Source organism: Natator depressus, chromosome 1, assembly GCF_965152275.1.
Source record: "Natator depressus isolate rNatDep1 chromosome 1, rNatDep2.hap1, whole genome shotgun sequence".
In the NCBI taxonomy this organism is placed as follows: Eukaryota; Metazoa; Chordata; order Testudines; family Cheloniidae; genus Natator; species Natator depressus.
The window spans coordinates 227339333-227365228 of NC_134234.1; the positions used below are offsets into that span (position 1 = coordinate 227339333).

The 25896-nt window shown below is 41.9% G+C and overlaps 1 protein-coding gene across 4 annotated transcripts in view; it reads left to right on the forward strand.

The window, feature by feature from the left end:
- The window catches only part of PACSIN2 (protein kinase C and casein kinase substrate in neurons 2), a 129223-nt gene that overhangs the window by 89457 nt on the left and 13870 nt on the right, over positions 1–25896 (forward strand). For all 4 annotated transcript variants that reach the window (XM_074936900.1, XM_074936927.1, XM_074936910.1 and 1 more), the window contains 5 exons: positions 7580–7736; positions 9080–9315; positions 10050–10205; positions 19166–19341; positions 20658–20778. In XM_074936900.1, coding sequence (XP_074793001.1) covers positions 7580–7736; positions 9080–9315; positions 10050–10205; positions 19166–19341; positions 20658–20778 — 846 coding nt within the window. The remainder of the gene's footprint in view (positions 1–7579; positions 7737–9079; positions 9316–10049; positions 10206–19165; positions 19342–20657; positions 20779–25896) is intronic.

Sequence of the window (25896 nt, forward strand, 5' to 3'; positions counted from 1 at the left end):
TGGTTTTAATAAATGTTCAGAGAGGTAATCAGTTTTCCCAGACCAAACTAATATTACTCAAATAAATTGGTTAGTCTCTAAGGTGCCACAAGTACTCCTTTTCTTTTTGCGAATACAGACTAACACGGCTGTTACTCTGAAACCTGATGTTACTGTCAAACTGTTTCCTCCCTCTTTTCTAGGATTTATTCAGTTAGTTAAATTTCTCAACAACAATTAAAAAAATATCAGTGGCCAGCAAGCTGCACATTACCAGAAGAAAGAGTACAAAAGCCAGATAGCCACCTTACTTTTTTCTGTAATTTGTCTATTCCTCTATTATATTAGATATTCTGAAAGCAATTTCAAGCCTCTGCCTTTCTGACACTGCTAGCAAGGCTGCCATATATTAAGATGGCTCTCTTTTTGGTAGGGGAATGTCCTTTAAGAACTAGAATTAGGTCTTGTCCACATGAAATGTAGTTCACAGCAGGCAAGGTATGAATCTACCCCATGCTAACATGCCACAGACCAACTATATTGTGGACCCTGCTGATGTGCAGTAACAATTTGTTAATGTACTTTGATCTAGTCCTCTTTGAAACTAGAGTAGGTCAAAGCGCGTTAAGAAACTGTTACTGTGTGTCAGCAGGATCCACGTGACAGTTGGTCCGTGGCAGGCTAGTGCTGGGTAGATTCACATGTTAGCTTTGCACAAACTAAATGTTCATATAGACAAGCCTGTGAAACTCATTTAACTTACATGAAGGGTCAGTGACTCAGAACTGTGAAATTCTGTATCCCAAGTCAATCTGTGTCACTGTGTCCCTCTTGTGACTGTTGACTGGAGAATAAGCAAGACACTTATTTTCACTGTTATGCAATGTACTCCTTCTATCAGGAGTCATAGCAGTAATAGTGCTCCCTATCTAAAAAGCTTATTACCTCCCAGATTTCTTCAAGTAGATGCAGACTTATATTCCAAATAGGTGTGTGTGCACCCCGTGCACCGGAGCTGGAGACTTCTGCCTAGTGGTACTCATAGAGGGGCAACGCTCGAACCTGTAGCACTTCCCCTGGCTACATGAGATGGTGCCACCCCAACTTCTCTCAGTTCCTTCTCATTGCCCGATGGCTGGAGTTGGAGCTCTGTGTGGTTGTTGTTTTACAACCTCAGAATTTATCTTCTTAGCCTATGTTACCAGGGTCCTGGAGTGCCATGCTGAGATTGCTCAATTAGGGCAAACTGCAAAGAATGAGGCAGACAATCCCTAAAACTGGTGGTTATTGTGATACTTAGCTTTACCAAGCCAGCAGCAAAACAGCTTCTACAATACCTTCTTGGTTACCCAGAATCCAATAACACAGTTCCCTTAAAGCAACCCAGCCTGAGGCATCCTCCCAGACAGCCAAGTCAATTATGATGAGGATTATTGAAAATCTTGTTAATCATATAAAAAGTTCTGCCAGTTCCAAGGGATTGGATACATTACCCACCAAGTTAATGAATATTCCAGATCTTACCCAAATACATGCTTACAGCCAATTCTTATTAACTAAACTAAAATTTATTTAAAAAAGGAGGGAGTGTATTGGTTAAAAGATTATACATACAGACATGAATATAGTTCTTTGGTCAGTTTCATAGTAGAGATGGTGAGCTCTAGAGTTGCAAAGAGTTCTTTCAGAATTAGTCCATAGGTTGTCCAATTTTCAATAATAGGACTATCCAAAATGTAATTGGAGACCTCTGTCTTGTGGCTCAGACTTACCCTGATGAAGCATAAGCAGATTTGAGATGATGAAGGATCCGGTCCCAAGAGCCCTTTCTACAGTTTTGGGCATCCTCTTGACAGCACGCAGTCCTCAGGTGAACAATAGTGACTTTGAAGTAACCTGTTTCCTAAACATCACCGGTAATTAGCTGTATGGATTAACATAAGGCAATTGCCTATCTCCCACCATTTGCAGGTGATTTGATATATACTTCAAAGAGAAATTGAGACCATGATATCACTACATTCACAGTTGATTTAAATGTTAATATCTCCTTTTGATCTCTGAATTAACAAAATACAGCGAGAGACAGGAACTGTTTGATTACAATATATATGTAAAAACACAAAAACCCAAACACTGTATGCTAATCTGTCTCTAAAGGTTGAATCTGGGTCAATTAGCCTGTAAGTTGCTTAACCCTTTCTGGCTGTGTCACAGCCTAATTTTATTGTACATAGTTAATAGTGTTAGAGTAAAAGTTATAGCATATAGCATAGTTAGGACCCTACCAAATTCATGTTCCATTATGGTCAATTTTACAGCCATAGGATTTGAAAATTGACAAATTTCACATTTTCAGATGTTTAAATCTGAAATTTCACAGTGTTGTAACCGTGGGGATCCTGACTCAAAAGGGGGATTGTCGGTGGGTTGCAAAGCTGTTGTTGGGGGGCATGGGATTGCCACCCTCACTTCTGTGCTGCCTTCAGAGCCGGACTCCGAAGGCAGCAACTGCAGAGCTTCGTTCAGCTGCAGGAGTTTCCCAGAGGTGGTGGAGGGTCTGAGCTCCTCCCTGAGAGTAGCTGTGCAGGGGATGGACAAGTTCTGTCCCTCCCTAGCCCAGCTGGAGCTAGGAACTGCTTGCCTGGGGTGCTCCTAGCAGTAGGGGGAGACCAGATTTCACAGGGAAGGGCTTATTTCACGGTCCATGACATGTTTTTTAAGGCCATGAAATTGGTAGGGCCCTAAGTATAGTGTTAGCGGTAATACTCCCCTCACTGGGGCTCAAACATTTCCCTTCATTTGGAGTGACTATTCCTAACAGTGACCCCCATATGTGGTGCTTGCTGTGCCTTGGCGAAGCCCACCTTAAAGAGCACTGCTCAGTTTGTAAACGTTCAAGAGAGGACTTGGGTTGACAATGCAGGATGTTCGCCTTAAGCAGCACCTGCTTGAACAGGCCATGAAGCCTGACCCGATATTGTGGCCTTCCTCAGGCCACAGATTGCCCTCTGGCTCAGAAAGTGCTGCTGCTTCTCGTTCCAGGGTAGGGGTCTCTCTGAAGAGGCACAGGAATCATTCTCCATTGTCGGTGCCAAAGAAGAGGTCGCATAGGACCAATTGGGAGCACTGCAGGTCCCGGGGCGACTCTTCTGAGATGTGATGCAGATGTTTATTCCACGACACACCCTACATTCCCTCTGTATTGGAGTCTTTCCCTGGACATTCAGTGCGAAAGAACTGGGGGGATTCGGGGCAGCGCCACCTCATACAGCCAGGGGAGGGGCTATAGGCACGAGGCGCAAGCGCCACCCCTCTAGGGGTACTGCTAAGCAAAAAGCTCCGGTGTGTGGGGTGTGCACAGACCTTCTTACAGAGGCGACGTGGGGGGGCATGTGGGGTTATGTTGTCGTCTCCCCCCCCCCCATTTGCTTTTTGGCATGCTCTCACGGACTGAGCATGCTCAGTAACACTGCTGAAGCTGGCTGCCCTCACTGTGATTAAAACAATCACAATTAATCCCAGTTTTAATTGCACTGTTAAACAATAGAATACCAATTGAAATTTATTAAATATTTTTGGATGTTTTTCTACATTTTCAAATATATTTATTTCAATTGGCAGTGAAGTCACAGTAATCTATCAAATGGGATAGCTTATAGTTTCTCAATGTCAGCATTTTTTATTCTTATACTTTTAGAGCCCTGGTGAAAAGTACCAGTCTTTACAGCCCTAGAAAATGATAGCCTATTTTAACCACAGAATGAATTAATATAAAGCAAGCTTTCCACACTACCTTGCCAATGTGCTTCCACCCCTAGCTGGAGTAGGGGACCATCTCTAGGAATAAATGGTAAATCATTTCCAACATGGATGCAGTTCTTGGCCAGCAGGGGTTCTGGGTGTGATTGTGGGTTTTGTGAGGTGGATGCCTATGCACTAGGAACTGAAAGATAATAGATCATCTTGTTTCACAAGCCTCTGAATGGTTGTTTGAGAGTGGCAGTTTTAAGCCATTACCAACATGGCCAGAAACCTAGAACTAAAAGGTTCTGTCTTACATTATGAATACTACAAGGCATCCAAGTTCTATTAAGTATTGATATAATAAATCCTATGATCTTGGTAAAAATTCTGAATTTGTAGTATTAAGAAAATATTCTGACTTCCACAGCCATAAAAGTCCCAGAATATGTAATTAGACACAAAAATAACTGATGCTTATATGAGGTTTCCTTTATTGGTGGAAGGTAGCATAACCAGTTTTGATAGCGTTCAGCTGCAGAACTTGAACCAGAATAATTTTTGAGCAGATTTGTCTGTTCCTCCTTCATCAAGAGTCTGGTGAAGATCTCTTTTTGTACTGCTCGGTTTTTTTCTTAATTTACCTAAACTTTGTGTAATTAGTGTAGAGTCATATTTGCTGTTAGTTGTCAGTATAAAGTGAATCATCTCCCAGTTTCTGTTGAAAGTAAGGGAAATGTTAACATTTCTCTGTTACTGGATGAAAGGTGCATGGCATGGGCACTTTGCCCATTCTCACTTGAGATTGTGGTGACTTTATTTCTAGCTTGTCACATCCTGTTAAGCAGTTATTTAACAGTGAATACACTGTTCTTTGACAAGATTAAAACAAATCACCTTTGTATAGCTAAGCTAGATCAGGTGTCTTTTTGGGAGGAGAGAGGGTAGTAGGTTAGTTGCCACCTGGCATTCTTTGTTTTGCTGAAATGAGTATAGCCCAGTAATTAAGGAATGCTGAACAGATTACTGTAAGGGCATTAGTTGTCAAAGTCAAACAATATTGTGTCATTTTTGGCATAGAATATTTCTGTATCAAATATCAGCATAGCCATTGATGAGCTGAAAATGAAGTGTGGCCTTTTACCTTAATGCAGAAAACAATTGCTTTTGTTTAACCCCCTCTTCTAAAAGTGGGAGGAGTATTCTAAAAGTGTACACCCGTTACTCCTGAGGGCATTCTGTGCCAAAAAATTAAATTCTCTGCCAAAAATTAAAAATTTTGTGCAAAATATTTTAAAATTCTGCAAGTTTTATTTGTTAATAAATAAATGCAGAGGTTCCATCATGGCAGTGGGGAGTACAGGCCACTGGCTGCACGAAGGTGGGAGATCACCCTGCAGCCTCCCCATCTCCCACCCCAAGGACACGGACTCAGTGGTGAGGCCAGGTGCAGCAGGTGTGGAACAGGCAGGATCCAAGTGTGGAAGGGCTCAGTGTGGGGGATCCAGCTGTGGGGTGAGAGGATTGTGTGTGGGACAATCTGGGGGCAGGCAGTTCAGTGGGAGGGGGTCTAGGTGTGGGGGGATCTGGATGCACAGAGGCTCATGGGGGGGGGGGGGAAGGTCCAGATGCAGGGGCAATGGGACTCTGCAGGGGCTTCCAGGTGAAAGTGGTTGGGGCTCAGTGGCAGGGTCTGGGTACTGGGAGAGTGGGGCTTGGGGGGTGGGGGTCTGGGTGCAGCTAATTGGGGCTCAGTGGCATCGGGATCTGGATGTGGGGGCTCAGGGTGGGGGTTTGAGTGCAGGGAGCTCAGTGGGGGGGTGGTGTGGGTGCAGAGGTGGAGGTCCAGAGGCAGGGGATCTGGATGCAGCGGTGTCCAGATGCAGGGTTTGAGGTTCAGTGGCGTGGGATTTGGGTATGGAGGGCTAGGGGGGTTCTGGATTTATGGGGTGAGGTTTGGTGGGGGTGTCTGGGTATGGGAGTTCCAGATGTATGAGGAGCTGCTCCCCCATCCACTCAACCCCCGTACATCTGGACCTCCCATACCCAGACACCCCCACCAAACCTCACCCCATAACCAGACACCCCATAACCAGACACCACCACCAAACCTCACCCCATAAATCCAGAACTCCCCGTAGCCCTCCACAACTGAGAAGCGATGGGGGTAGGAAGCAGGGGAGGATGCTGAGCTTCCTGCAGCTCTGGGAGATTTCTGGGGGTGAGTCTGATTCCAGCTCAGGGTAGGAGCCACTGGCTGGGGTGTCTCCAGCCCTGCGGCGATTAACCTCTCTGACGGCTGCTTCTGGTCCCTGAAACAATGATCCTGCACAGCTAGTGAGTGACTGCTCATGCAGCTTCCCTTTGCTTCTTGTCAGAAAGTCACTTTTCTGGGGGGAAGCAAAGACATATGCGGGGAATATGAATTCTGTGCATGCGCAGTGGCACAAAATTCCACCAGGAGTAACCCGTGTACTTGATTGTAGAACTGTTCTGAATCAAGTGGATTTACAGATAGGTTACTTTGCTGTCTTGTTCAGTTTTCAGTCATTTACAAAGTTGTGCTAAAATTTTGTAAAAAGTAAACCTAAAAGATTTGGTGAACAGCTTCATGTCTTTAGGACCTCAGATCGCTATCAGACAGTGTCTAGATGTGAAGACGTCAAATACGTTTTAATATGAAATACTTGAATACAAGTTCATCCTCCACCTCACCACCAAATTCTGTGTTCCTTTGCAGTTGAGTGGTTTTGACAAACAACTTGAGTGAGTAATTCCCATATTTATAGATTGGACAAATTCTGTTAATTGTTTTTAAATGTTTACAAAAGCTTTAGTTCACCTTCACAGTGCCTGTGGGTTTTTTTTTCCTCTACTGGCTGCACATTAATAATGGACCTGGTGTTGGCTCTCAGTTTCTTCCCAAATGGAACTTTACAGTACCTTCTAGAGCTAAATACTTACTTACTCCATATTTTTATCTGTTTCACTGTTGAAAATCTGCTGCCTGTCCTCTGAGTCTCTGCCAGACTTGAAGTGGTTGAGCTCTTCCATGTTGCATTCTTAAACTATGTACTCCTTCACCCTGGAGATTTCATTTAAATGTCATACTAAATGTAAATTTCATAGTGCTCCTGTATTCATTCATTTTAACTGTAGTTCCCATAATACAGAAAGGTGCAGTTTGTTTTAACACATTGAACAGCAAAGTAGGACGTGGCTATTGAACCCCTTAGTGATGGGTGTTGAAGTAAAATCTTGTATTTCTGTGTTGAGGTTAAAGTAGAAAATCAGGAGGCAAAAATTAGAATATTTTATTATGCAAACATCAAATAATACTGTAAAGCAATTGTTCTTAAGAAAAATTTCTCCTGGTGACGAACTTAAACTGCAGCCATAATTATGTTACAAAAGGGCTAAAATTTTATTACAGTCCTAGGTGCTATTAGTGCAGAAGTGCTGATGTTAATGTATGTTGGTGGTTCTGTTTTTATCTTAGTGTAACTTTCAAAGTGGACCACACTATTTTTAGCAGGAAAGCATGCAGTGTGACCCTTGAGCAACAATGTTATTGGCTCGCTGTAGTCTTCTGTAAAAAAAACATGGTACTTGAAATTAAAATCTCATATTCAGCTCTCCTACTTAAAAGATAAATTTTCTCATACTTTCTTTTAAGTTAACTTAGCCCTTTCTGTTGAAAATTATGCTATAAACAGTGGATTCTTACTGTTTTTTAATAATCTGTTTGGTTCCCATTTTCATGCTGTTCTATTAATTGCTGATAGACTGGAGATTTGCCTCTCTTGTGGCCCACAGCTTTCAAGTAGCAATTCCTAAATATTTTTTGTATTCCTAGGTTGGAAATTATAAACGTACAGTAAAGCGAATTGATGATGGTCACAGACTTTGCAGCGATCTCATGAACTGTATTCATGAACGTGCAAGAATAGAGAAGACCTATGCTCAGCAGCTTACAGAATGGGCAAAAAGATGGAAACAACTTGTGGAAAAAGGTAACCAAAATGTCATGAGATGAAGAAAATAGTTTCAAAAGGAGCATTTCAGCATTAGTGATTACAAGGTGAAAGGGTGCACAGAATTTCTTAGCCTCTTAATGGATTCTTTACAAAAACGCCAAATGCTGTAAAAGATGAGCACAGTTATCAAAACTAAATTAAGGCATCCACTCCTGCACCCGTGACTTGCTTGCTTGCTTGTTTCATGTCAAAACAAGTGAATCTTCCCTTCCTTGCTCAGAGGTTCTTATAGATGTGTAGTACAAGAGAACTTTTCAGGTAAGTAGTGGTAGAAGACCCACATTATGAAGACTGCAGTTGAATATTAAGAAGTCCAGTGGCAGTTCTGGTGGAGTACCAGCAGTGAAGGGACTATGAATCAATTTCAAGGAAGGCTGCTTTGACTGTGATTAGTACATAATTACAGAAGATTTGGGCATCATGGTAGACTACAAATTAACACGAGTGCCCAGTGTGGTGCTATGACCAAAAGAGCAAATACAGTTTTTTAGTATATAAACAGAAGTCTATCAAATAGGCTGTTAAGAGTATATCAAAATAGCGATACATCAAGTAGGGAAGTTATTACCTCTGCATGTGGCACTAATGAGGCCACTAGTCGAATACTGTGTTCTTTCATAGTGTTTATAGAGCCACAAAAATTTTGAAAAATTGGTGAGGGTTCAGCAAATGATGGAAGGACTGAAAAACATACTGTATGGTGAGACTTAAGGAACTCAATCTATTTAGCTTATTGACGAGATGGTTAACAGGGGAATTGATGGTGGTCTACAAGAACCTACCTGGGAAGAGAATATCTGATGATAGGTCTTTCTAACAGTCAAAGGCATAATAAGATCCAGTGGTTAGAAGTTGAATCTTGAAACTGAAAAAAAGATGTTATTTATTAGAGAGGGTAATTAACCTCTGGAATAATTCACCAAAGGATGTGGTGGATTGCAGTCACTACAAATCTTTAAATCAAACTTAGATGTCTTTCTAAAAAATATGCTATAATTCAACCTCACATTGAGTTTGATGTCAGAATTAATGGTTTAAATTTTATGGCCGGTGTTATGCAGAAAGTCAGACTAAATTATCGAAATGGTTCGTTCTGGACCTAAAATCTATTAATCTGTAATTACATAATGTTTAAAAAAAGCATGAAAATACACTAATCTCTGATTTAAGATGTAAAATACAAAAATAGGATTATGGATTATGTACAACTAAATACAGTATAAGAACTCAGTATCAACAAATAGCTTGAGATGACTTTTTAGGGATGAAAGTCCTGTGTGTTGTGATTTATTGAAAATGATTTGTCCTGTTGTGTTTAGGTCCACAGTATGGAACAGTAGAAAAGGCTTGGCATGCAGTTATGTCAGAAGCTGAAAAAGTGAGTGAATTACATCTAGACATAAAAAGTGCACTGATGAATGAGGACTTTGAAAAGATCAAGAACTGGCAGAAGGAGGCCTTTCATAAGCAAATGATGGGAGGATTTAAGGAAACGAAAGAAGCAGAAGATGGATACAGAAAGGCACAGAAACCCTGGGCAAAAAAGCTAAAAGAGGTACAGCAGTAGCTTGCATGTTGTGCGTCAATATATTGATACCTCATAGAAATCACTAAAGTGAGAAAAACCACAGTCTACTGGATTCTTTCTCAATTAGGTGTCTGCTTCAGAGCCTCTTCTGAAGAAAAATCTTCTCTTGATATTTTCTCAGTAACCACTGCGCCCTCTCCAACCTCAGTAGCCTGAGCATAGTTCTGGAGAAGGTGGAGTTAACCTATTTTTCTGCCCTTTTACAGCATCTGTTTGTACAGATATAGGATTTAGGACTTAGTTGAGGCACATGCTACAGGAAAAATGAGTTCAAGGAAAAACATCCTGAGAGAAATGGAGAGACTGATTGGTTGAACATTGTGTCTGTTGTTTAAAGGTGTGTATGGGAGGGGACTCACGGGGGAGACACAGGCACAAGCAAAAAATTTTATTCAGGGCTTTCTGAGAGGCATCACTGAATCTTTCTTTCCTCAGTAAGTTTATTAAGCTAAACTGAGTGACAGTAACTTATTTTGTATGGAAGGAGAATGTCAGATCTTATAATATTTAGTTTCCTCACACTCTTTCTCCTACATTGTATTGTGATTAAATTGCTTGAGCATAGCAATGGGTCTGAATGTAAGGTTCTTCAAACAAAATGCCAATTTTTTTCATGACAGTGAAGTTACTCATTCATACATAACTGCTGCTGATTATTTGTAAATTGTACCAGACAGAAAGATTCAAAACTTCATTTGTAGGTGGAAGCTGCTAAGAAAGCATACCATGCAGCATGCAAAGAAGAGAAACTGGCTATATCCCGAGAAATGAACAGCAAAGCAGATCCAGCACTGAATCCAGAACAACTTAAGAAATTACAAGACAAAGTGGAAAAAAGCAAACAAGATGTGCTAAAGGTAAACTCTGCATGCTAGTGTACTGTTCACATTTAACATTCTGGGCATGCTACTTTGCATATCTCTGTGTATGGAATATATGCACAGCGAACTGCACTACAAGCGAGTGCAATGTTGGAGTGTCAAACTCATTATATGCAGCAGGGCACATTTTAAATTATGGTCCTTGTGCGAGAGTGTTATACCAATAAAATAAAAACCAGCAGGATCTTATTAAAGGGAAAAAGGCAAAATACCACATTTGTTGTGAATACAGAAAGAATCATAGTAAGCAGTTAGTTATAGCTATAACATTCCATTCAATCTCATATTTATTCACACATTCATTCATACAAACACACACACAGAGGTTCTGCAAGGTTGTTATCATAGTTACCAGCCTTAGAGTTGCTCATGCCAATCCACTGGCCAGGTGGCCTGGACATGAGGAGGGAGCAGGGCCTTGTCAGATGCTCATCTGATGCTCCTGGAAGTTGGTTTGCAGAATCAGACCCCAAAGTTCTCACTTTTTAGAGTCTATTTTTATAGGAATTTCTTCCTATGCCAGTCTATGGGAATTGCTTCATCATGCTGTTGCTGAATCAATCAGCAGATAGCACATTCCTGGCGGCTCCAAGATGTTATCTTGTTCTTTGGTTCTCCCATTCTTGAGGCTGTTGGGTGGATTCCAGTCTGCCCTCCGGGGGTCCTCTGGTTATTTCCACTTGACGCCTTCTTCAGCCGATGGACACTGGATTCTTAGGCTGGCACCTCCCTGATCATTCAGTTATTATCCACACACTTCCTCTATCTCTATTTTAATCACAATTGTTAATACAACAAAAGGGCGGGGAGTCTCTGGGTGCTGTTTCTCTCTCTCTCTGTGAATTGCTTTGAGAACAGACTCTGTCTTAGAATGTACTAACACAATTAGCAGCTTGCAAGTTTCACACACAGAGGGAGAGAAACAGTACCAAGAACCAAGAGACCTCTAAATTAGTAATACCCTGGAATTTAAACTATGGGGAATCAAACTCATTTGTGATTTTAATACAGAACTTCTTTAATATGATCCAACAAGAGCCACAGTGTTAGGAACACACACAACCCTCTCTCCACAGCACGTGTCAAGGGCAGGTTTGTAACTATAACAATGGTAATATATGAGCCTTACACAGTACTGTTGCCTCCAGTATCGTAGAGTGTGGAGGGAGAAACGGAGTTCTAGAGGTGGGGTGAGGACTGAATTACCCTTTCAGTTTAGAGGGGCCATGAGCTGGGGGTAATAAAGCTTATCTGCAACATGCAAATTGTCTTATTTGACTGCAGAATGTACCTCTTTAGCACAGTTAAATAGTGCATGAAAGGCAGTTGAGTCAAATTGATGCTATGTTAAAAAGAGTAAATGTTTCTGTGAAATTTCCCTACCAGTTGCCCCATTTGGGCATCCTTTACTCACTCAGATCCTCTCTGCTCTTTTTCTTCTCCCCCTCTTTTGAGTGATTCCCCGTATCGGGTGCCATTCTCTGGGGTGTAAGAAGGGGAAAAAGCAGCCTTGCCTTTCCTTGACCCCCCAGGGCTCAGCATTACATTCTTGTAGTGATTTATTAGCATTATAGATAGATGTAGTAAGTGTTCTAGTGTACATATTCAGAGCCTCACCTTTAATAAGTGTCCTATATGTTCCCATTGAATTGAAAGGACAAATAATTAATATTCCCAGACCTATGTGAATTCCTTTTTTATGTCTGTAAGTTGTACGGTGCAAAGACCTAGTCAGAGATAGATCAAAGAACCATACATTTAAAGGATAGATCTAACTTGATTTGATTTAGCTGGTTCTTGTCAGTTTCTCTCATAACTTTAAAATATAGTTTTTGGTAATCACAATTTTTTGTGATTAGAGTGACTTTGTGTAAGGCACATTCCTGATGCGTGCTCAGTCTGTTGCTTATTTACTAAAAGGACACACAGCAAGAGAGGCCCACCTCAGACTTTTTCTCCTGGAGCACTCTGAGAGCTTCTCCTGAATCTGAGAGAGAAGGGCTCACCAAGCCTGATCAGGCTCCATCATCTAGTGTTCCTGTGAGCTGAGGCTCTACTCAAAACTCCCAGGCTCTCTTTATTTAAGACATCGGACACGTCAACTACCGATCCTGATAGAGCAGCTAAGACCTACCCAATCATCAAAGGGGATGTGGGAACAGTGTCTTCCTAATGAGCGCAGGCCTAGGTCACCCACCCAGGGGCCTAGTAAAATGAGGCAAACATCTCCTCAAGTCTTGCAGCCAAAAGGCAGTTCTGGCTCAAATAGGTCCCTCTGATATTCAGCATTGGACCAGTCAGAGTACCCACAGTACCTCTAGAAGGAGCACTCCACAGTTGACCTGGTACCAACCCCTGTATATCTGTTTTGATTCAGTCCGTACCCAGGACTGCCAGCTGCAGTGTAGATGCTTCTAACACAGACTTTCTGTGCCTTCTGTACCAAGTGATTGTGTGCTGACTGCACAGTCAGAATCAACCTTGCTTTCATTGTCTACCTTTTGCCTCTGTACCAATGAGCTCTACTGTTCAGGTTGTGGGTGGGATTTGAGATCACCATATGACACTAGACAGGTTAGCTCACCTTTTAGAGTAAGAATATTTGGTTGAGTCTCCCTTTTTGAGCATAGTAGGGAGGTATCACAGTTGATAAGAGTGAGATAATAGTAACAGGGGATTCGATCATTAGAAATATAGATAGCTGGGTTTGTGATGACCAGGAGAACAACATGGTGAATTGCTAGCTGGATGCAAAGATTGTGGATCTCTTGAGACATCTAGACAGGCTTATGTGCAGTCTTGGGGAGGAGCCAGGTGGTTATACATGTAGGCACCAGTGACATAGGGAAAGGTAGGAGAAAGGTCCTGGAGGCTAAATTTAGGCTGTCAAGTCAGAGACTGAAGTCCGGGACCTCCATGGTAGCATTCTCTGACATTCTTCCAGTTCTACGTAACAGGTCAGTCAGACAGACACAGGCAAAATTGGAGGGTCTCAATGCATGGATGAGATGATAGTGTATTGAGGATGGTTTAGGTATATTAGGAACTGGGGAACCTTTTGGGAAAGTAGGAGCCTATACAGGAAGGATGGGCTCCACCTAAACCAAAACAGAACCAGATTGGTGACATGTAAAATTAAAATGTTGTAGATGAGGTTTTAAAATAGGGGCTGGGGGAAAGTCGACGGGTGTGGAGGAGCACACAGTTTGGACAGACATCCTTAACGGAGGATCTATTAATGGGGATTCTCTATATCCTAGTAAAGAGGAGAGGCTAGAAATTGATAAAGTACAGGTAGGAACTGAAGAGAAACAGTCAAATGCAAAAGAGTCTCATTCAATTACATTGCATAATGGCAGACAGCTAAAAAGTGACAAATTTTATAAGTGCTTATATACAAATGCTAGAAGTCTAAACACTAGTATGGGTGAACTTGAGTGCCTGTTATTAAATAAGGATATTGAGATAATAGGTATCACAGAAGCTTGATGGAATGATGATAATCAATGGGACACGGTAATACCGGGGCACAAAATATATAAGAATGACAGAGTAGGTTATGCTGGAGGGGGTGTGGCACTATATGTGAAAGAAAGCACAGAATCGAATATAGTAAAAATCTTAAATGAATCAAACTGTACCATAGAATCTTTGTGGATAGAAATTCCATGCTTGAATAAGAAGAATATGGCAGCAGGAATATACTACTGACCACCTGACCAAGATGGTGATGGTGACTGTGAAATGGTCCAGGAGATTAGAGGGGCTATAATAATTAAAAAATCAATAATAATGAGGGATTTCAACTATCTCCACATTGACTGGGTACATGTCTCCTCAGGACGAACTGCAGAGATAACATTTCTAGACACCATAAATTGTTTCTTTGAGCAGCTAGTCTTGGAACCCACAAGGGGAGAGGCAGTTCTTCTAGTCCGCAGTGGAGCACAGGATCTTGGTCAAGAGGTGCATAAAGCTGAACCACTTGGTAATAGCGACCATAATATAATTGAATTTAAATATCTTTGGGGAAGGGGGGGGGATATCAAAGAAGCCCACCATAGTGAGATTTAACTTCAGAAAGGGGAACTATGCAAAAATGAGGAAGCTAGTTAAATGCAAATTAAAAGGAACAATCACAAGAACAAAATGCCTGCAAGTGGCATGGAAACTTTTTAACACCACAATAGAGGCTCAAATTAAATGTATACCCCAAATTAAAAAACATAGTAAGAGAATCAAAAAAGTTCTACCGTAGCGAAACAACAAAGTAAAAGAAGTGGTAAGAGGCAAAAAGGCATCCTTTAAAAAGTGGAAGTTAAATCCTACTGAGGAAAATAGAAAGGAGCATAAATTCTGACAAGTGGAGTGTAAAAGTATTAGGTAGGCCAAAAAAGAATTTGAAGAGCAACTAGCAAAAGACTCAGAAACTAGCAGCAAAAAAATGAAATACATTAGAAGCAGGAGGCTTGCTAAACAATCAGTGGGGCCACTGGATAATCAAGATGCTAAAGGAGCATTCAAGAAAGATGAAGCCGTTGCGGAGAAGCTGCATGAATTCTTTGCATCGGTCTTTATTGCTGAGGATCTGAGGGAAATTTCCACACATGAGCCAGTCTTTTTAGATAAGACATCTGAGGAACTGTCCCCGATTGAGGTGTCAGTAGAGGAGGTTTTGAAACAAAATGATAAATTAAACAATAAGTCTCCAGGGCAAGATGGTATTCACCCAGGAGTTTTGAAGGAACTCAAATATGAAATTGCACAACTACTAACTATGGTATGTAATCTATCACTTAAATCAGCTCCTGCAGCACGACTGGAGGATAGTTAATATGATACTAATTTTTTAAAAAGGGCTGCAGAGGCAATCCTGGCAATTACAGGCCAGTAAGCCTAACTTCAGTACCAACTAAATTGGTTGAAACTATACTAAAGAACAGACTTATCAGATACATAGATGAACACTATTTGTTGGGAAAGAGTAAACATGGTTTTTGTAAAGGGATATCATGCCTCATTAATCTATTAGAATTCTTTGAGGGGGTCAATAAACATTTGGACAAGGGTGATCCAGTGGATATAGTATACTTGAACTTTCAGAGAACCAAACTTAAGCAAAGTAAGCTGTCATAGGATAAGAGGTAAGGTTCTCTCATGGATCAGTAACTGGTTAAAAGACAAGAAACAAAAGGTAGGGATAAGTGATCAGTTTTCAGAATAGTGAGAGGTAAATATTTGTGTCCTGCAGGAATCTGTACTTGAACCAGTGCTGTTCAACATACTCAGAATCATAAATGATCTGGAAAAAGGGGTAAATAAGGAGGTGGCAACATTTGCAAATGATAGAAAGTTACTCAAGACAGTTGAATCCAAAGCAGACTGCTAAGAGTTACAAAAAGATCTCACAAAAATAGGTGACTGGGCAACAAAGTAGCAGGTGAAATTCAGTGTTGATAAATGCAAAGTAATGCACATTAGAAAACATACTCCCAACTATACATACAAAATGATGGGATCTAAATTAGCTGGTATCACACACAAAAGAGATCTTGGAGTCATGGTGAATAATTATCTGCAAACATCCGCTCAGTGTGCAGTGGCAGTCAAAGCTAACCGAATGTTAGGAAACATTGGGAAAGAGATAGATAAGAAAGAAAATATCGTAATGCCACTATATAAATCCACGCTTTGAATACTGCTTGCTGTTCCAGTCTCCCCATCACAAAAAAGATATTTTAGAATTAGAAAAGGTACAGAAAAGGGCAACAAAAATGATTAAGGGTATGGAACAGCATCCATATGAGGAGAGATTAAAAACACAGACTGTTCAGCCTTGAAAAGAGACGACTAAGGGGGATATAACAGAGGTCTATAAAATCATGAAGGGTGTGGAGAAAGTGAATAGGGAAGTGCTATACACCCTTCACATAACACAAGAACCAGGGGTCAGCTTTAAACAAAAGGAAGTACGTCTTCACACAACGCACAGTCAACCTGTGGAACTTGTTGCCAGGGGATGTTGTGAAAGCCAAAATTACAACTGGGTTCAAAAAAGAATTAGATAAATTCATGGAGGATAGGTCCATCAATGGCTTTTAGCCAAGATGGTCAGGAATGCAACCCCGTGCTTTGCGTGTCCCTTACCTCTGACTGCCAGGAGCTGGGACTGGAGAGTGGGATGGATCACTCGCTAATTGCCCTGTTCTGCTCATTCCCACTGAAGCACCTGGCATTGGCCATTGTCGGAAGACTGGCTACTGGGCTAGATGGACAATTGGTCTGACCCATTGTGTCCATTTTTATGTTCATTCACTTTTTTCACTCTTACAAGCCCTACTAGTCTGAGAGGGAATCCAGGATTCTCCTTTATAAACACAGACCCCTGGAATCCTTGTGGGGGGACGTTCACCCTAATATCTGCCCTCATGGCTTGCAGCCTCTTACACATACAATATGCAGTCTTGCCCTACTTGGGCCCTTAGGGTATGCAGTCAGTTAGGCAGACTCACTCTAGTGCCTTCTCTAGAGTAAGAGCTCCCTCTCCTACAAGATATCATAGGTCTACTCAAGAGGGACATTTGGTACAGCTTCACAGCCTGCACCAGTAAGAACAGGACAGTGAGCATGAACACCTGCAGGAAATGGAAGAGTAACTGATTCGAGCAGCAGTATCTTTTTTTCCTTACCAAATGAGAAAGATGGTGCCTTCCACTTAGAGCCATCCAGATTAATTTAAAATTTGCCAAACTCACTGGGCGCACCTTCATGCTTAAGGCCTCCAAACTTCCCAAGAAGCTTACCTCCAAGTAAATGTTATAGAACTCAGTCATTAGCCTAGTGTGCACAACGGTTGTAGCTGTGCTACGTGAATCAGCTACTGAAATAATGACTGACAACATGGCAACAATGTTTTGTCAATATAAAAGGAGTGGCATGGTCATCTCCCCCTTCCTCTGCCAAGAAGCAATTAGTCTCGAACAGGCATATTCCACACTAAATCGCACCAGTGGCTCTAGCAGGCTTACAGAACATCCTGGTGAACCAGCTCAGCAGGCAGTTTTCAGATGACCTTGAGTAGAGGACTTGATCCTGCAAAGCATCTTCCATAGGATATATAAAAACAGATCTTTTTTACTACAGATTAGGACAAGAAATGCCACATATTCTGGTTAAAGGGGGGCTGGCTGGCTCCCAGGCTCCATGTTGGATTTTCTCTTTATCCCATGGGCACCGGAGATCATGTTCACCTACCCACCAATCTCATTAATACCAAGGGTCTGAGGAAACTCAAGCAACTTTCAACAGTAATGATCATTCTAGTCCCAGGTTGGCCCAAACAGTTATGTTCTTCAACCTAATGAACTTGTCAGCACAGTCCCTGATCACAGTCCTGTTCTACCTGACATCGATTCTCAAAACGAAGGTCAGATGCAACCCAGACAAAGTATCTTTACCTCAGATAGTGCAGATGCTGGCTGGTTAACTACCATTGAAAGAAGTTGTTCAGCTGAAATCCAGAACATCTCGGTGCATAGCAAAAACCACTCTACTAGATTGAGCTAAATGGAAAATATCTCCCTTTGGAAGCTCTAATTTCTGCTATTCAGGTCTGTCTTCTATTCGTAAAGCATTCAGGACTATCCATTGGCTCTGTAAGGGTACATTTGGTAGCAATAGCAGCACATCACTTCCTGTTTCAGGGGTTGCATGCTATTTTCTCACCATATAGTGAATAGATTCCTCAAGAGCCTCATTCATGTATTTCCCAGTTCAGGAATCCCCTCCTTCCTGGGACCTCAACATGGTATTAGGTGGTTTAATGGGACCATCTTTGAGCCCTAGCAACCTGCTCTTTATACCATCTATCGATAAAGAGTGTCTTTTTAGTTGCTGTAACATTAGCTTGGAGAATAGAAGAAATTCCACATGGCTGGTCGACCTCACACGATGTTTCACAAAGACAAAGTAATTTAGGCCGCACTCTAAGTTTTTGCCAGAATTTTCTTTATTTGTACTTAAATCAACAGATTCTGCCAGTTTTCTTCCCCAAACCCCACAAACTAAGGGAAAGCTGAGCTGCACAGCCTTGATGTGGCTAGGGCTCTTTTTTATATTACCTGGACAGAACAAGACCCTTCAGGAGCTTCCTTGGGCTGTTTTATACCATTTGTAGATAGGGTTAAAGGTCAGGAAACATACCCATTTAGACAATCTTTGGGTGGATCTGTATTAAATCCTATTATGATATAGTTAAATTAGATCCATCCTTGCATGGATTCCATGACTCACCCTCCATTCCTGCTATGGAGTCCTATACCATCTGGATTCTGTATTAGTGAAGGAATTGAGAGATGGCTGGGCCTGCCTTTTGTGTCCTTGGGTGGTGGCATGCAAGAGCATCCAGAGTACAGCCACAGCCCTAACAGACGCTGCTAGCCAAAATAATCTGATTTTGTGTGCATTGGGCATGTGTGTAGCAGAAGTGGAAACCACATGGACAGCACTTTTTGAATCATAGTTACTGTAAGGTAACTGCTCTTTCTTGGCTGTCTCCTGATCTCATCACCAAGTCATCTGAATGCGTCTGCTTTACAGATGTCTCTGGAACTCCTACATATGGTACTTAAAATGCTTAAAGAAAATGGACTCTAGATAGCCCTAGGTGATTCATATTCTCATTAGCTCAATTGCTTTCAATACTTTTACAAGATTTCATTACCTTGCAAATGAAAATTGCCCCCTCTTACGGCAGTCTGAGCTGTTGTGTAACATATGACCTAGAACAAATTAACTTTACTAAGATAAATAAAGCAGATGTTCCTATTATAGTCTCGATATTGACTGTTACAGTATTGACCAGTTCACCATTCTGTGAACCTCTTGTTATAGGCCATTAGTAACAACAAGAACAATTTGCACTGCATCTTTTTCAGACAAAAGAAAAGTATGAAAAATCACTGAAAGACCTGGATCATGTTACACCTCAGTATATGGAAAATATGGAGCAGGTATTTGAACAATGTCAGCAGTTTGAGGAAAAACGTCTGCGTTTCTTCCGGGAAGTGTTACTAGAAGTTCAGAAACACCTTGACTTATCTAATGATGTGAGGTAAATTTAAAAGACTTAAAACATTTCCTGCTAAAATTGCTTTAATGTGGCCATTAAATATTGTGCATCCAGTAAACTAGAGTTTACAATAGTCTTTCTAAAGTATGTGTCTTTTATATGGCATTAAATCTAAAGATTCTAATAATTCAATGTTAAGCCATTTCCATTCTTTAATTTATTACTTTTGTTCAGGATCAGATGTTGGGAAGAAGATGCTAATCTGGTAGCCTGCTTTAAAATTTAGTGATCTGAGATTTTTTTGTTCCACTCTTAATTAAGGTTTTCAGAAGTGAACACTTGCCAATTATCAAAAAGAAATCCTCTTTAGAATTTAGATTTTAGAGTTTAGAATATAAAAATGGCAGAATAGAAAGTTAAATATGCTTTTAATAACACTTGGTTCTTGACAGGCTAAACAAGAATTCATTAATTTCAGACTACACAGATATAACTGCATAAACATGTCTGAAACTAATTGTTAAAGGGACAAGACTGAAGTAGTACTGGAGATATTGAAACAATTTTCCATTTGAAATGGATTAAAATGTGAGGTAACTGTTTTAAAGAGAGTCCACCGTTATTTGGGATCTTGCCCATATCTGTGTTCTGAAGGCTATTTTTACACTTTATCTATTTCTCTTTTCTTGCACAGATTACTCTAATTGCTGACAACATTGCCAAGAAATATATATTGTATGGAAACATAATGGCCAATTATTGGGTTAATTCTTTGTATTAAAAATTCATATCCCTATTGACTATACTTCAGATTTCTGGCATTTCAGGTTTTTGTAGTTTAGCTTAATTTTCCTAGTAAATATGTTTATGAACATAATTTACATTAGAATTAATTAATTCTACACTAAAACTATAATAAAAACAGTCTCCAGTCTAGACTAGGCAAGCTTGATGAAAATTTGCATAACTGGGTTTTTAGGCAATATTATAAATGAGTTCATACAAAAACTGGTAAACATTTATCACTTATAATTTGCTATCACTGATTAATGGCTACACAGAGGGTGGTACATAAAATGACTTAAACACAACCTTGAGAGTTATCAAAAACTCAGTATCTGGGCTATATAGCTTTTCTTTTTATTTTGCCATTATTGCTAAGTTTTGCACAAGAATTTCATACACATGTATTTGTCCTCATGTAAATCATGGTGTTTTGGCTCATGTAAATCTTGGCTCATGGTGTTTTGGCTCATGTAAATCATGGTAAAAATATACATTTTTCTATTCTGATTAGTGGGTTTACCAGATTTCTAGCAAACATATATATTAAATGAGAAAACAAATTTGTCTTATAGTTACAAAAATATCTATCGTGAATTGGAGCAGAATATCAAAACCGCAGATGCTATTGAAGATCTGAGGTGGTTTAGAGCTAATCATGGTCCAGGGATGTCAATGAATTGGCCTCAATTTGAGGTAAGAATTTACCCCTTTTAAAAACCTGTTTTTTTGATACTTGACTTTCTTTCCTTCTTTCCCTTAATGGAACAGTAATTTTTTGTTTAAAAAGCTGAATATTCCTTGCCTCCCTATTTTTGTCTTAATTTTTTTAATAGTTTTTGGTCACTGAATCTAACACTTGTAAAAAGCTCTGATAGTTAAAATCATTCATATGTCACTTTTGTGGGTGAGTTTGTTGTGAACTATGCTTTTGCTGGCACAACTGTATCTCGCTTCCAGATAAAACATCCTGCATACTCTGTGCTATGACTTGGACTTTAACTCCTATCCCGTTAATATCAACAAGCAGCTAAATGAAGTACAGAAAGCAAGGGCTTTGCTGTGAGAAAACATAATAACTAAACTACTTGTAAATCCATACTATTGAAGACTTGAGTGTTTAAAAATCCATGTAAAAGTCCAGAATTATTTTTACTTAACTTGTTTCCAACACCTATACAGAAAGCAATAGTAAGTTTCACTATACACTGTAATTGCTACTAGATACCATTAATAGCATCCTGAAGACAAGTTTCTATGTAATTTACTCCATCTTTCTAGTTATCTGTTTTATATACTGGCAACTAGTTCACGTAACGTATCACAAGGCAGGAATCTGGACTGGATGTTGGCCATATAAACTTGTTTTGTAGTGGCTGTTAACATATCTTCCCCCAAATAAAATGGGTGCTAAAAGTATACTTAATGGGAAGGAGCAGAAGTTTTTAAAAAGTTTCAGCTAATTTTGGGGCACCAAGTTGATGGAATTAAAATGTCACTTTCCTCAGTAAGGGAACATTGGAGACTACATGCTTGAGATCACTGCCTGGGAAAATGCATTTTAGCAGTATTAATGTGTTGTGGTGATTTCTTTTTTGTTTTGTTTTTAAATATCTTGTGGGAGAGGGGGCGGTTTCCACATGGATGAAATGCTGGTATCAGGATACTAGTGGAGTGAGGGTGGGAAAGCTCAAATTTAAGCAAGCATAAAAATATTATGCTGTTGGGTTTCTTGGTGTGACGTTTTGAATGACATGACTACAGTTGCTTTTTATGCATGGGCTGTGCCAGGCCTTTTGATATATAAGATGCAGATACAAATATAATGTAAGTTATTATTTTTCTAATAGAATAATATAATTTTTTCTTTACATGCAACAAGGATGAAGTAAGTAAAAAATTTTATGGTCATATTTATAAATGTTGTTGTCATACACATTAAGTATGATTAAAGCAATGGTCCTTGTTAAGTTATGGTACTGTAAACTTCCAATTTATATCTATACAAAGTTGTTCAAAGAACTTGTTCTCTATTGAAAACAAATTGATGTCTGCTTGTTAAGACTGATAGAACTTACTAATTGTGTAAGCTGGGGTAGTCAATTATATTTTGTCAAGTGTCAAATTTCTTGGTCAAAATTCAGCTCCCCTTCCCATACCCCCCAGTTGCCCCCCCAACTCCCCGATCACTCATTGGCTCCCCACCCAAAGAGTAGGGTGACCATATTTCCCTAAACTGAAAACGGGACACACGGGGGTGGCCTGCACCACCTGGCGTTGCTGCTCCCCCCCCAATATTCCTCCGTGCCCCCAATTGAGCCAAGTAGCAGAAATAGGGGCAGGGGAGAAGAGGAATGGGTATGGGCTGGGATCTGGGCAACAAAGCATGGTGTGAGTGTGTGTGAGTACTTTTGAGCTCAGAACCAGGAGGTGAAGCTATTGGACTACGATCCAGCTAGTAATGCGATGCTGTTTTGTGGGCTGGGTTAGCAGAGACACAGGAAGGAGGCATTGGGAAGTGGGAGGGACCAAGGAGACTCCAGATACCAGCCCTAGAGAGATGGTAGGAGGCTGGGATGTGGCAGAAATGGGGAAGGAAAGAGGCCAGTTGGGGTTGGAAAGGGACTGGCGAGGGCTCTTGGGACTGGCCTCGAAGGATGGTGGGTGGGGAGGACACGAGGCCGGGGTGGGAGACTCTGGAGTCCAGTTGGGAGCAGGAGGCATCGGGGGGAGGGAGTCGGTCCCCAGAATGAGGGGTTGAGTGCAATTGGGACAGGGTGGGGGTATTGGTCCCTGGAGTGAGGGGCTGGGGGCAATCGGGGTGGCAGGTCAGTCACTGGAGCAAGGGGTCTGGGTCGGGGGCAATCTGGGCACAGACTGAGGGGGGTACTCCAGCCCGGCTCAGCTGCAGCCTCCATTGAAAAGCGTCTGGGGGTCTGGATTTGTCCTCCGGTCCGCCTATTGACTACCCTTTGTGTAATCCAATGGTAATACCAGCATGTAGAGCTTTCAGATTCATTTTTTAAACTTCACTTCATTTGAATGCCTATTTGAGTTCTTTTCCTTTTTGTACAACAAACCCAACTCTAGCTTCTTCTTCGAGTGCTTGCTCATGTTGATTGCATCGTAGGTGTGCGCGGGCCCACATGCGTGGTCGTCGGAGACTTTTGCCTTAGAGATATTTGTCGGGTCAGCTGTGGTGCCCTCTGGAGTGTTGCGCTCAAGCCGTGGTATATCAGGCTCCGCTGGCCCTACGCCCTTTCAGTTCCTTCTTACGGCCCGTGGTGGTCAGTCGGAGTGCCTCTGTCCCTTGCTTTGCAAGCTGTCAGCGTTTTTTTGCCCTCATATCTCAGCCTTGTGCTTCCAGCTGTAAATAGTTCAATCGTTTGTTGTTAAGCAGCTGTTAAGTGTTCAGTTAGTGTCCCAGTGGGGACTTTGCCCCAGGCGGGGCATGCCCCGGTCTCCGGGTTTTAAGCCCTGCTAAAGGTAAAGCAAGACAAAGCAACTGTTACCCTCATAGCCCCAGCGTGGCCTTGTCATCATTGGTTCGGCATGCTGCTGAGTCTTTTGGCAGCCACCTCACTGCAGCTGCCTCTTCAGCCGGATCTGCTGTCCCAGAACCATGGCAATGTGCTGAATCCGAACCTGGCGATGCTGCACTTGACAGATTGGCTACTGCATGGCTAAGTATGGACAAACGGTAGTGCTCTGCTGGTGTCCAACAGGTCCTGCTGGGCAGGAGGAAACCCTCCACCATGGCTACCTACATGGCGAAGTGGAAGCGGGTCACATGTTGGGCCTCTGATCGACACATTCGTGCTGAAGAGGCCCTGCTGCAGGAGATCCTGGACTATGTGCTGCACTTTAAGATCCAGAGCCTGTTGCTATCTTTGGTCAGGGTACGCCTGGCGGCCATTTTTGTGTTCCACCCTCCATTTCAAGGCAGGTCGGTCTTCGCCCATCCCATGATGGCGCAGTTCCTGAAAGGTCTGGAGCACCTGGACCCGGTTGCCCCTTGGGACCTGAATCTTGTTCTGTCAAGGCTCATGGGTCCCCCTCTGCGAACCTTTGGCTTCCTGCTCTCTCCTGCTTCTCTCTTGGAAGGTTGTCATCTTGGTTGCTATAACTTCGACCTACAGCATGTCCGAGATCAGGGCGCTCGCATCAGAGCCGCCTTATACGTTCTATATATATATATGTTCTATACGGACAAGGGCCAGCTGCATCTGCACCCGGCTTTTCTGCCCAAGGTCATTTCCCAGTTTCATACTGGTCAAGACCTATACTTACGGGTACTTGGTCCAAAGCCTCATGCGACGGATGAGGAACGCAGGTTGCACATCCTGGACGTCAGATGGGTGCTGGTTTTCTACATAGACAGAACCAAGCTGTTCCATAGGTCAACACAATTGTTTGTTGCTGTTGCAGACAGGATGAAGTGTTGCCCAGTGTCTGTCCAGAGAATCTCATCTTGGATCACAGCCTGCATCCACTACTGTTATGAGCTGGTGAAGGTGCCCCCGCTGGCAATCATGAGGGCTCACTCGTCTAAGGCACAGGCGTAATCGGCAGCCTTCCTCGCTTAGGTGCCTATCCAATAAATTTGTCACGCCGCAACCTGGTCATCCATCCACACATTCTCATCTAATTATACGCTGACCCAGCAAGCTCAAGATGATGATGGCTTTGGCAGAGCAATGCTCCAATATGCAAGACTGTGAACTCTGAGCCGACCTCAGAGGATTCTGCTTGTGAGTCATCCACAATGGAATTGACATGAGCAAGCACTCGAAGAAGAAACAATGGCTACTCACCTTTTTGTAACTGTTCTTCGAGATGTGTTGCTCACATCCATTCCATTACCCATCCTCCTGCCCCTCTGCCGGAGTTGTCTCAGAAGGAACTGAGAGGGTATAGGGCCAGCGGCCAGGAGGATATAGCGCAGCACTCCAGAGGGTGCCACAGCTGGCCCTACTGATACTGCTAAGGCAAAAGTCTCTGACTGCGCACGTGGGCACGCACACACCTACAATGGAATGGACATGAGCAACATATCTTTAAGAACAACAGTTACGAAAAGGTGGATAACAGTTTTATTTTACTCTTAAGTGTGGGAGATGTAGAAGAAACCATAGAATACCTTGTGAATTCAAGATTTTCCCTAGTCTGTCCATTTTGTCCTTTGTATTGCTGCAGTGTTGTCACTTAATTCCTGCTTTGAATTAAAATTCAATTCAGGATTGACTTTGCAGTGGTCTGTTGTGTTCAACTCTTCACTCATGCCTGCCTGTCTACCTACTCATATGCCTTTAAACGCTCCAAAATATTGAGACAGAGATACTTAAACACATGAAAATCATGGAGTTCCATGATCAGACTTCAGTCTTATTGATTTTTTTCTAGCTATTGTGATAGATCCAGGCCAGTTGGGTACAGCAGAGTAATAGAAGGCAGATATACTGGCCGCTGGATAAGCAGTTTTCTGTTCCCTGACTGACCAGAGCAGGGGCTGCTCCAGACTAGGGTTGATACATGACTCCAATTAACCTGCAGAGAGTCAGGTGAGGCCATTAAGCTAATGCGATACTATAAAAGGGCTCACTCCAGTCAGGCCGAGGAGAGCCAGAGGAGAGGAAGTGTGGCTGAAGGGCTGGGTAATGAACACACCCTCAGGCCACTGGAAAGACAGCCCTAAGGTAAGGGTGAAGAAGGTATTGAGAGAGAAGTGGGAGAGCTGTGTGGAAGTGGCCCAGGGAAATGTAGCACCTCTGGCAGTGAAAGGTCGGCTGCTAACAGCTGCTGCCATTAGGGTCC